This window comes from Camellia sinensis, chromosome 12, assembly GCF_055761805.1.
Source record: "Camellia sinensis isolate YWXY chromosome 12, ASM5576180v1, whole genome shotgun sequence".
Classification (NCBI taxonomy): domain Eukaryota; kingdom Viridiplantae; phylum Streptophyta; class Magnoliopsida; order Ericales; family Theaceae; genus Camellia; species Camellia sinensis.
This window is the reverse complement of record NC_138972.1, coordinates 52,261,973-52,275,637: the sequence shown is the minus strand read 5'-3', so window position 1 is coordinate 52,275,637 and position 13,665 is coordinate 52,261,973. Positions and strand designations below refer to the sequence as shown.

General features: G+C 35.5%; 1 protein-coding gene across 1 annotated transcript in view; it reads left to right on the top strand.

Annotated features, from left to right (window-relative positions):
* The window catches only part of LOC114278743 (uncharacterized), a 51,363-nt gene that overhangs the window by 15,496 nt on the left and 22,202 nt on the right, over window positions 1–13,665 (top strand). Inside the window, exon 3 of the mRNA XM_082896872.1 lies at window positions 5,083–6,241. Within this exon, the coding sequence (XP_082752998.1) occupies window positions 5,083–6,241 (1,159 nt within the window). The remainder of the gene's footprint in view (window positions 1–5,082; window positions 6,242–13,665) is intronic.

The window sequence follows — 13,665 nt, the reverse complement described above, 5'->3', positions numbered from 1 at the left end:
GACTAAGAAAGGATTCATTTGAGAATTAGAGGATTCCGGAAGTACAAGATTGATTACAGGAGATTGAATACTATCCTCCATTTAAGCTGGATTACAAAAATACAATCACAGAATCAATTTTACAGACAGACAGACTAAGAGAGGATTACAAAAATACTATCCTCCATTAAATAAACAGATTTTTCTACTGATTGATTAAATAAAACAAACAGATTTCTAGCTACAAATTGGCAATAGATGCAATCTACATAGCCATATGAAAAGCATATCACCATGGGGAAATATAACACCAAAATTAAATTGAAGTGGAAACAGAAACTATCAAATACAATGTTCAAGTATAAAAAATTAAAAAATCAAAAAGTCATTTTAGAAATGCAATTGAACATCAAAACATCATGTTTATTATTGCCTTTCTCACTTAAAAAAACAAATTATTAAGAAAAAAGAGTAAAATCAAATAAACCTTATCTGGAAACTTATAAGGTGGAATAACTGGAAATAAAGCTAAAAAACATACAAACAAAACATAGGCAACCACTTTGCTGCTGAAATAGGAATTTAAAGGTGTTCAGACAAAAAACAAAGCCTTGCAGAAAACAAACCCACAACACACAAAAAGAATCAGATCTGTTTTGGTCCACAAAAAATCAGATCTGTTCGTCCACAAAAAATCAGAGATGAGAGATCACCTGTGAAGTAGATCGACTGTTCGATGAAAAAAATCAGCTGTGTGATGATGAAAAAAATCAGAGATCACCTGCGAAGTAGCCTGTGAAGTAGATCGGAGATGAAAAAAATCAGTTCTGTTGTTCATCCACAAAAAATCAACGATCGGGAGAGAGAGAGACAGAGATTGAGAGAGAGAGTTCACCTGTGAAGTAGATCGGTTGTGCGATGAGATGAGAAAGAGAGTGATCGGCTGTGCGATGAAAAAAATCGTCTGTGCGATGATGAAAAAAATCAGAGATCACTTGCGAGATCACCTGTGAAGTAGATCGGAGATAAAAAAAAATCAGAGATGAAAAAAATCAGTTCTGTTGTTCATCCACAAAAAATCAACGATCGAGAGAGAGAGAGACAGAGATTGAGAGAGAGAGTTCACCTGTGAATGAAGTAGATCGGCTGTGCGATAATGATCGGTGTGATGAGATGGGAAAGAGAGTGATCGGTGTGTACAGAAACGAGAAGAGAGTGAGAAAGAGAGACAGTGAGATGAGACTGAGAGAGAGTGAGGGAGGAGCCGATTAGATTATTAGGTTTTTTTTTTTCTTTTGTTTTGTTTGTTATAGTATAGGTGAGTGAGATGGTGAGTGAGTGAAAAGATGGACGGTTAGATTTGAAAAAGGAAAAAAAAAAAATTAATGCGGGCGGGTTGGGTGGGTGCGGTTCAAACCCGCAACTCGCCCGCAACCCGAAATTTATATAAAATCCAAACCGCATCCTACCCTAATGTGTTTGCGAAACCGCCCATATGCGTGCGGTTCGGATCTGGTAGGGCGGTTTGGGCGGGTCGGATGACCTTATGCCCAGCCCTACTTTGAATGGGAGTTGTGTGGTTAAGATTGAATTTGTATAGTATGGAATCTATGTGTAGAATAAATCTGAATCACAAGATGATAATTTTAAATAATTTTTTAAGTCAAAATATTACTGATTACAATAGTTTTTTTCATTAATTTTTTTTAAAAAATAATTTATATACTAAATTTGAACTTGCTTGACTCATCCAAATTATATAAGCTGAATAATTGGCATCACTTTTATTAATTATGATTGTCACCTTTGTCAACTTCAACTATCACCTTTGTCAACATTTATCAACCGCGATTATTAGTCACGATTATTACCCTTATTAATGAGACTGCCACCCTTATTAATCGATATCTTTTGAAAGGATCGGCTGATATACACAAATTGAAGCCATTTGGGCGAGACCAAATTTGGTGGATCCAACATTGGAGGTGTTTGGTAGAGCTTAAATCCAACTTATTTCAGCTTTTAGCTTAAATTAAGTGATTTTTGTGTGTTTGGTGTAGCTCAAGTGATCAACTTTTAGCTTAAATTAAGTAAAAAAAGTGATTATTTTTTAAGTTGCTCTGGAGGTGCTTTTTAATTCAGCTTAAGCGCGCAGCTGGGGGCTTGAGGGGCAAATTGACTTAAATGCCCCTCACCATTTTAAGTTATTACTAGTGTGCCATGTATATAAACTAAACACAACTCATTTTGTCTCTCGCATGCCTTTGAGAGGCGATTTCCGGTGAAACAGAGGCGATTTCCGACCAACCCTAGCTCTCTGAAACCCTAGCGCTCTGTGTGTGTGTGTGTGTTCGGATTCAGATCTATGAGAGTGACAATCACCGCCCTAGAGAGGCTTGCGGTGGCGAAGGGCGACGGAAACCTAGTGTCTATGGGAGCCAAATCGACAGCCTCGATCAACGATGGCGAATCCACCGCCGCTTCTGTTTTGCTTCCTCCTCTGCCGCCTAGTGTTTTCGAAGTTTAGAGAGAGAGAGAGAGAGAGAGAAGAGGTGTTAGAGGAGGTAGTGGATCCACCGCCGTCATCGCGATCTGAAGGCATCGCGATCTCGAAACCCTACGCATCGCGATCTGTCGTCGTCTTTCTCTCTCTCTCTCTCTCTGTTTCTCACAAACCAATAAACCATCTCCGGCATTGTTTAGGCTGGTGAACGGTGACAAGCGACGGCACTCCCTCTCTGTCGTTTCAGATCGCGGCGGTGGCTAGGATTGCAGACCACTGGCGTACGGATGGTTCATGAGGAAGGAAGAGAAGAAAAAAAAAAAATTAAAAACAAAAATAAATTTATGTGGTAATTTCTTTACCAATTAAAAACAAAAATAATCAATTAAAATAAATTGCACAATTTAAATGAATTTATTTCGATTAAATATCAATAAATAATAATTAAAAACAAAATAATAAAAACTAAAATAAATTTACTTGGTAATTTCTTTACCAATTAAAAACAAAAATTAAAAACAAAAATAATCAATTAAAATAAATTGCACAATTTAAATAAATTTATTTCAATTAATATCAATAAATAATAATAAAAAAATTTTAAAAAATGCAATAATTGTTTTAATTGATATTAATGAAAACAAAACAAAATAATAAAAAAATGAAATAACATCTGTTAAATGAAATGACATGTATATTAATTGATATTAATTGTAATGAATTAATAAATTAAACAAAATTAACAATTGATACTGTTAATGAAAATAATGATTTTTGTAATACTAATTATATTAACTTTTATTAATGAAATAATTTTTGGTATTGTAATAATAATATAAAAAAAACTGTTCTAATTGATATTAATGAAAACGAAACAAAATAATAAAAAATGAAAACAATGATTTTTGTAAACAAAATTAACAATTGATACTATTAATGAAAATAATAATTTTTGTAATACTAAGGGGTTGTTTGGGATGACCTAAATAAGTGCACTTTTTGTCTTTTTACGAAAAGATGTGCAGAAAAGTAGAGAGATGATGTGATGGAAAAAAGATAAAAAGATAAAAAGTGTGTACTTATTTATGATAGCCAAACTTGGCTTAATTATATTAACTTTTATTAATAAAATAATCTTTGGTATTGTAATAATAATATTAAATTTTTTGTTTTGGTTCTAATTGATATTAATGAAAACAAAACAAAATAATAAAAAAATGAAATAATTTCTATTAAATGAAATGACATGTATATTAATTGGGAAACTTTATTTATAAGTCATTTTTCAAACACTTATGGTAGGTTAAGTCCTGTGTAATTTCTTATAGAGTCGCAAGTCATATTTAGATAGGAATGTATTCCATAAGATCATATTTAAACGTAATGTGACGTGACACTTACATAAACGTGACGTGACGTGACACCTACATAAATGTAACGTAACGTGACACCTATATAAACGTAACGTGACGTGACACCTATATAAACGTAACGTGACGCTTACATAAACGTAACGTAACGTATCACGTTACGTTTTGCAAACTTAATGAGTTTTTATTTTTTTAAATTGAATGTAAAAATGTTGTTGGTTTATATTGGTGTCACGTTACGTTTCATATAAAATATGATCTATGGTAATATTCAATTTCCAATAAGAAATTGAATGTTGTAGATTATAGGTGTCACGTTACGTTTATGTAGGTGTCATATTATGTTACGTTTATGTAGATATGATTTATGGTAACATTCAATTTCCTATATGAAATTGAATGTTACCATAGATCATAGGTGTCACGTTACGTTTATGTAGGTGTCACGTTACGTTACCTTTATGTAGATATGATCTATGGTAACATTCAATTTCCTATATAGGAAATTGAATGTTACCATAGATCATAGGTGTCACGTTACGTTTATATAGTTGTCACGTTACGTTACGTTTATGTGGATATGATTTATGGTAACATGCAATTTCCTATATAAGAAATTGCATGATACTATAGATCATAGACGTCACGTTACGTTTATGTAGGTGTTACATTACGTTACGTTTATACAGATATGATTTATGGTAACATTCAATTTCCTATATATGGTTTTACTATTATTATGATATTAACAACTAATATTGAGGGTAAATATGTCAACAAACTTCTCACAGGACTTATGGGAACATAAATTTTTTGTAAGACCATATATAACATAAGTCTCTCTAATAGGACTTATAAATAATTTTCTCATATTAATTGTAATGAATTAATAAATTAAACAAAATTAACAATTGATACTATTAATGAAAATAGTGATTTTTGTAATATTAATTATATTAACTTTTAATAATGAAATAATTTTTTTTAAAATTAAAATTGAAAAAAAATTATTTTTACATTATATAAAGGTAAAAAAGATAATTATTTAATAAAAATTATTTTACAATTTATCAACTAAATACTACTTTATTATTTAAATTCATAATCCCCTAATTACACTAAATAAATTAACATATACTCATTATGAGTTATAACCTGTTCAGTTATAATATATTATTTAAATTCATAATCCCCTAATTACACTAAATAAATTAACATATACTCATTCAGTTATAATATATGATTCCCATTTCACGGCTGTAGGAAACCGCCCATCGCTATTTGTTTTATTTCGAGATAAGCCATTTTGTTGTACCAGTCAACCCCCTTCAACCAGCTCAACCTCCTCCGACCAGCTCCGCCGCACAGAAGCACGCAGAAGCAGAAGCAGAAGCAGCAGCAGAAGCAAGAGAAGTATGGAACAAACTCAACCTCCTCCAACCAGCTCCGCCGCACCGCCGGCATCTCCCCTCATCCCTACCAACACCACAACCACAACCACAACCACGACCACCACCCCCGTAAACACCTCTCAACCCTACCCAGACTCGTGGCCGCCGCCGCTGAATTTCTCTGATCTGGAGCGAATCGACCCAATTGGAAAAGACACAGGCGACATCGACAACGACAACGACAACGACAACAGCCTCTACAGCGTCATCCACCGCCTCACCGGTTCTTTCTACTCCTTAAAAACCATTTCCTCCTCCTCCTCCTCCTCCTCCTCCTACAGCCAAGGCGACCCTCACATCCTCCGGGACTTGGAGATCACTCGCGCCTTAGACAATCCCAACTTGGTCAAATGCCACGCCGTGTTCGATCACGGTACCCACATCCATTTCCTGCTCGAATACATCCACGGCCAATCCCTTGAAGGAATCCAATTGAACCACGAGCCCTTCCTCTCTCATCTCACCCTTCAAATCCTCTCTGGATTGTCCTATCTCCATCTCAGAAAAATTACCCATGGCGATATCAGACCCTCCAATCTATTAGTCGACCTTCTGGGACGACGATTCAAAATAGCATATTTCGGGTTATCCAGAATCACAAAAGAAATAGCCTACATGAGCCCCGAAAGAATCAACACTGATCTCAATCGGGGATTCTATGATGATGTTGGGTATGCAGGGGATATTTGGGGAATTGGGTTATGCATTCTTCAATTGTATATGGGTAGATACCCAATTGAGGTTGAACTTGAGGACAATTGCCCCAACATTGCGTCGGCGATATGTTTGCGACAGCCGCCTGAAGCGCCGCCAACGGCATCGAGGGAGTTTCGAGACTTCATTGCGTGCTGTTTGCAAAGTGATCCAGCGAAGAGATGGACCGCACATCAATTGTTGCAGCATCCTTTCATTAGACAGAATGCTAGCACCAACAAGAAGTAGGTTTATCAGTGTACTACTACTACTACTACTACTACTACTTTATTTATTTATTTATTTATTGTTGTCCGCATTCATGTTTTATATTTTACCTTTGAATTGTGTAATTTTCTCATGAGGTTTAGGACACATTTTGGGTTTTAATGAGAGGAATTAAAGCAATGGGAACCTGTTACTTTAGCTATGGACTTCCATTTTCCTGTTTAGTGGCAGCTTAACTACTACCCCCGGGTTTCAATGAATCAATATTGTGTTTACCAGAGCAAAAGTAGTGGACCTTGGGGCTATTTGGTGTAATTTATCTGAGTTGTTTATAGCCTTTTTATTTTATTTTATTATGGATGCTTGTGCCTACTTTTTGCTGCAACTTCTACTTACATTACAACTTTAGGCAACAGAAGTAGTTTAAATAAGCTGACAAAGCTGATTATCTATAACTTTGGGGAGAGATGCTTTTGGTTTTTGCTTTCTGATTATCAGCTTTTACTTTACAATAGGTTGCACTAAATAGGCCCCTTGTACTAAGAATGTGGGACAACGATGGGTTACATTATAGGTAAACAATGTAGATAACAAACATTTTAGATGAGAACCTCCAACATCTTGAATCCAGTATTTCCAGTTAAATCATTTTTTTTTAAGTTACGGCCTAGGAAGCACGGATGTGGATACGACGATACTCCAAAATTTAAAAATATTTCAAAATCTAAAAAAGTATGATATGGGTACGACAGTGATACGTTTGTAAAAAAAATTATTTTTAAAATTTTATTAATGTAATATGTATGAAAATAAAACCTAAAGTAAAAAAAAAGTTCATAAACACATCCAATATTGAACTTCTTAATATGAGTACGTGCCAAAATCAAAATCAAAATCAAATTAATAAAGAGAGGGATTCCTATTAGGCTAAGAGTCTTCAAACATTCATAAAACATTCAAAACTAAAAGGAGGAATATTAACATTAAATTAAATTTCATGCCTGCTACTTTAGGAGAAATTTTCATCACAGGAGACATTAAAAAAGGATAGGAAAAAAAAGGAGGAAAAATACCAAAACCCGCAAAATATATATATAACAGTGAGTAATATATAAAAGGGAAAAAATGAAATTAAAAAGAAAAGAAAAGGAAATAAAGCAGCCTAAGAGACAAAGGGAAGGAAAAAAAAAATCAGCAAAGAAAGAGAAGAAAGAAACGTGAGAGCAAGAGACTGAGAGAGAGAGAGATAGAGATAACGAGAGTGAGAGAGAAGAGTGAGAGAGATAGAGAGAACAAGAGCGAGAGAAGAGAAGAGCAGAGAGAACGAGAGTGTGAGAGGGGTGAGAGAAATAGAGAGAACGAGAGCTAGAGAGAGAGAAACCTGTTGCTCTATGGTCGATCGAGACAGAGATAGAACGACTAGAGTTCTTCCTTGCCAGATTTTTGCTTCAATGCTTCTTGGATTTGTGGATTTGAGGTTAGGATTTTTTCTTCTCACCGTTTGATTTTTTCTTGTTTTTGGCTCATCGCATACCTGTGGATTTCAAGGAGTCTGATGTCTAATTTGTAATATTTTCAATTTAAGTTTACATTTTTTATGGTTTTACCCACAAAAAGTTTTGAATATTACATTTTCTGCCCCGCCGTACCCAAAAAGTATCTGAAACGTATCTGGCACGAATCTATGCATATCTGAAATTCAAAAAATTAAAAAAAAATAAATTTGGATACTCTTTTGCTGTATCCTATACGTATCTTGGTGTATCAGATGTGCATCTGTATCCGATACTCGTACGGTGCTCATTTTGGAGTATCCGTGTTTCACAGGTTATGGCACATGTATAACCTTAGAAAAAGTCAAGAGAGTCACATCAAACATGGAAAGGAGTACTATCCCTACACCAACAACTTTGCTCTTTGTATTGTTAGCCATGCTGACAGTACCCATCACTTACCTAATATGTAGGAAAGTGTTCTCTAACCTTACACATGTTCAATGATCATCTGTACCTGGAGAAATTGTAACCCTTTCTAATTAGTGTCTACGATTGGTCTTTAGTCTTATCTACCTTGTACTTTGCACAATTCCTCTTTAGATGACATTGATCACAGAAAGAACACGTCTATGAAGCACCGACACTTCAAATTAAATGTCATAGCCATGTCAAACACATATGGGACACAAACAAGGTAGGGACACATGGGACATGACATGTGGCGTGTCCATTTTCTTAATACACAATGGGGACGCATGGGGACATGGTGGACACAATAGGGTCTTATTTTAATTTTTAAAAGCTAATTACTGGGCAAGGGGGAGGGGAAAAGGGGGTTTTTGTTTTGGGGGGGGGGGGGGGTTATATTATAATATTTAGAAAATGAGGGCTAGTTTCTTTTAAAAAAAAAATAGAATTCACAGCAAACTATCAACAACGCAACATAAGTGTGAAGTTGAGAGGTGGGCTTCTAACTATCTCTGGAACCTAACACAACCCTAGCTAATTTGAATGTGGTTATTTATTTATTTTATAAATGTTAAATTAATGTTAGTTTTTGTTAATTTTGGATGCTTATGGTTGTAATATTTAAATATATAGAAATTAATTTTTTTTTTTTTTTGATGTATCCCTTGTTGTGTCTGTGTCTTGATTTTTTAAAATTATTGTGTCCCATGTTTGTGTTTATATCCATGCTTCCTAGTAGCACGTCAATGTGACCCCTTGACTTGGAATGAATCTTTTCTTCACCCTCTTACTTGTTTGTCGTATTGGCTTTGACCTAAGCAACTGATACAACTATGATCTACTCCCCTAATGACCTCTCTCTCTCCCTCTCTCTCTCTCTCTCTGATGGGATAAAGAGAGTAACAACCACCTCATCTGACCTGAGGGTATCTTTCTCATGCATCAGTGTGGTCCTTAGGTACTCATATGCTGGAGGTAAGGGAATTAACAGGAATTGCCTTATCTTCATTATCGATATTCATATAATTGCATCTAATTTTGTCGGTATCTTATTGAACTTTTCCAAATGCTATGTGAAGTTCGCTCCGTCTAGCATCTGAAGTGCATACAATTGCTTCTTCAATGACAGCTACTTTGTTAACAACTTGGACTTGTATCTTATCTTCAATTTAGCCCAAAGTTTTGTCAAATTGCTCTCATTGTTGACCTCCCGAAGAGTTTTATCCCTAACATATAGTTGGATTTTACTATTTGCCACTTCTCTCATTTCTTCCCACTCATCGTTCATCTTGTTTGACTTTTCAGACTTCTTGAGAGCTTTCACTAGTCCCTCTCACGTCAACATATTCATCACCTTTGCTACCATAAGTTGAATTTGTTGTATCCATTAAAGGTTAAATCACGAAGCCTTGACTCTTTGTTGCCATTTAGTTACTATATGACAATCCTGCACGATCTGAACTCATCGCACCATCTACATGTGTGATGCCTTGTCACGTACTGTCGTGATCATCTCTAATTGAACCTCATCGCCCTTGGTTGTGCTGAGAAATCCTAATTTCTATTGACCTGTACAATCTTGTCAATCTGTGAAGAATTGCATATTTATGCAGAAAAGGTACTCATCTTGTTTGGATGAAAACAATAGGCTGTGAAGGAAATTATCCAGAGAAAAAGGTCAAGGGATATGTCAAAATGACAAGAAAGAATATGGATCCAATAGACGAGAACAACTTGAGAGAAGCTGATCATGAAGTTGAATTCTGCATTGCACTTCGTCTTTCCTTCCCTTTGACAAATCTTCAAATGAGCATCACAACAAGCACCTTTCTCAACTCAAAAAACAACTTCCTGCAGAGATAGAGGAGCAACAATCATACAATTCCGAATAAGTTCTATAAAACTTTGAAAGATATCGTTGTCTGCTTGCAAGAGAATGCAATCACTGCACCACTCCTTCCAAAGCATCAATTTGTTTACTTATTTGCTTCGTCTCATTCTATGATTCTGATTTTGATTTTGAATAGCATCATTCCTTCCAATTGGTGGATTCAACTCAGCACCATCACCAAAATTTGCAAAATTATCTACACCTCTTCCTCTGTTATCCATCTCTCTCTCTCTCTCACGCGCGCGCGCGCGCACACGCACACAAGCACTAGCAATAGCACTAGCATTGCAATGTTGAACCAGATCTGCATTTCATTCAAAAGAAATACCAAAATTGCAGATACGGACGCTGCTGGAGCAATTCAAGATCAGATCTGCTGATGTGAACCAAATTCAAATCACATCCGAACCAAACTTAAGCCAATCAAACTCATATCAGTACAAATCAAACCACTTCGAACACAAATCTGAGAGATTCAGACCAAAAGAAGGCCTCAATCAAACCTTTTGAACGCATATATGAAGGAATCGAACCAATTTAATCCAAAAGAAGGCTTCACTCTAGCCTTTCGAACACAAATATGAAGGCTGCGAACCAATCGAACCAGATCTGAGGGGCTTCAGAAATCCCTCCCGCGCTAATCGAGCAAAGATTCAGAGTATTTTGGAGCATTCAACACACATGAGGAAGTTAATTGAACTCCAAAAGTCATTCATGATGCTTGTCCAACATTCAATCTGAGATCGCGATTTGCATTTCAGCCTGCAGATTGAAGTTCTTATTGAAATTCACACCAAAAATTGTTCAATTACGGTTCAAAATGTTTGGGATCTCAATTTCGATCCAGTCTTAGGAGTTTGCCAGCTTTGAATTTGGTTAACAATTGCTTCTCACATATTCGTGATTCAATCATTAAGGCATTCACACAGTTGTTCACGCAGCTTTACAATACTTCGAAGCTCATATGGAGATGCTTGTAACTTCAACTCAAGATTCAAGGTAAATACACAAAATCTATTTGCGAATTAGGTATCATACTTCTTGCAAGGTGAAGCTGGTTGATGCGACAATCTTCAAGCTCAAATTTGAATAGATTCAAATCATGCGATTGGCAAGTGTGTTAGGATTTGAGGCTTGAGCTCTGATACCAAATGACATAATATAAATGCAAATCACAAATCAAATCTAGAGAAAGAGAAGAAAATCCCTAATTTGGGGGTAAACCTATAAGGGTGGAGATAAACTACAGTACTTACACCAATCAATATATGTACTATTCTTTAACCAAAAAAGCTAAGCACAATGACCCTTGGATCATCTATTTATAGATAAGGCCAATAACAACTACAACTAATTGGACAGTTTACAGACAAAGCTAATGACACCTAAGCATGAGACTCATTTTTCATTTTTAAGATATTTAATTTTTTACTACATCGCCAACACTTCAAAATTGGTGTCGTAGTTGTGTCTGACACGTGTGGGGAGATGGACAGGGTGGGGACATATATTTTAATAATTTTTTTTTAAGGGACATGCTTTGGCACATGGCAAGGTTTTGTTTTGTTTTTTTGAAGCTAATTTCAGGGGTCATATTATAATATTTGGAAACATGAGAGTTGAATTTACAAAAAAATAGAACTCATGCCAAACCATCAACAACACAACTCAAATCTAACCATAGTTGTGAAGTCTGTGAAGTTGAGAAACTGGCTTCTAATGATCCTTGGATCCTAACGTATAACGATTCTGGTTTAGACCCAACCCATTTATTGCTTTTGGATCCGATAACCCATGTATTTAACTATTGTTCAGTTCATTTTCAACTTCTTGTTGTTGAGTTTGGCTATTAGGAGTGTTGGTTGCGTTTGAAACAAGTTGGAAAGTTAGTTTTTCAAAGAGTTGTTGCCCAGATTTTTGCTTGTTCGCTTGAGCGACCATTTCTGCGCTCAAGCAGTCTTTTGTAGTATGTAAAACTACTGAGAGTTTGATATGTTCGCTCGAGCGGTCCTTCTTGCACTTGAGCGATCTTTTGCAGGTTTGAATTTCTGAGAGGGGGTCATTATGCGTTCGAGTGGTGGTTTTGGTCACTCGAACGGTGTCACTTATTGTGTCTGTCGCTCTAGAGGTCTGTGCGTATATCAGTTCGAGAGAAGGCCATTTTCAATCACTTTTTCACCTCTCTCTGTTTAACATTTCAAAACCCTGGATCCAACCACTCTCTCTAGTTCTCATTTCTTGCTCCAAATACTCTCAATTCGTGAGTTTCTTTACCTTAGTCCTTTGGTGAAAAACGTTGAGTACGTCGAGGATTTTATTTAATCAAAACATTTTGCATTTTTGACTCTGTCAAGTTCTATCCATCTTTTTTTCGTGTCTTCTACTTTGAGGAAGGGATTCCTTTGACTCTTTTATATGATTTTTAGCTTAGTTATTTATTCTTTGAAAAAGGTTATTGATTTGGAAATTTTTGGTAAAACCTAGGGTTTGGTTTGAAATCAAAAGAGGGATTTTTCAAATTGATTCTTGAAAATGGTTGTGGAAATATGGTTATGGATGAGTTGTGTCGAAATGATAGAAACCTTTTCTTAAAATTGATTTTGAAAGAAAACGGGTTTTAGCCCTAATTTTGGATATTTGGAATTGTGAAAGGGAAATGGAAAATGATGTTGGATATTGTGAAATTGGAATAATGGTTATGTTGATGATGGTGGAGTTGGATATGTAATATCACTCCCATTGTAATTGATGAAAATGTGTCTTTTGATTGGAATTTATCTATCGAATAGAAATATCTATTTTAGGCTATCGGTGGAAGATAGTCTTGATTGTTGTAGACATTACATGAGGATTAGGTTGAATTGAAATTAATTTTTCATCCATTGTGCATTGAGCATTATTACACATTGAACATTGTAAATGTATTGGTTTTTGAGAAAAAGGGGTGAATATCTTGGTGAATCTGGTTAGGGGTGTGGTTGTGGTTATGATGTTGGCCTATGTATCCTTGGTGAAAGTCCAGAAAAGCACGCAGTTAGGTGCCTATCTCTCTGGTTAATATCGGTAAAATGGCTTTGGTAGTGCTTGTATAGCCTATTGGCAGACAAGTACCTTGAGATTCGCTGTGTTTTGTATCCATTACCCTGTTTTTTGTATAAAAGGATTATTTTCATGAGTTGATAAATAGTTTGCATTACATTGTTTTGAGATGGAAAACGAGAAATGTTTGGAAAATGGCATGCATATATACTCACTTTATGATTTTGCTAAGATTCATATACTGTGTTAGAGTATATCTACTAGGCCTTGGCTCACCCTTTGTGGAAAAAAAACTTTGAGGTGCTGATGATATGCCTCCGCCAAAGACATAGCTTGGGAGGACTAGAGCTTAAGGCTTCCTTTTTGGTTTCTTGATGTAATTATTTTTGTTTAAGACTCGGGCTTTACTTGTATTGAGTTTAAACTCATTTTTGTTGTAACCAAGTATCGTCTTAGAAAGTTGTAGCCATTAGGGCATTTCCTTATTTGGTTTATTTTCTTTTTTACTCTTGTATCCATGCCATATGCTATAGATTCAGAATCTAGG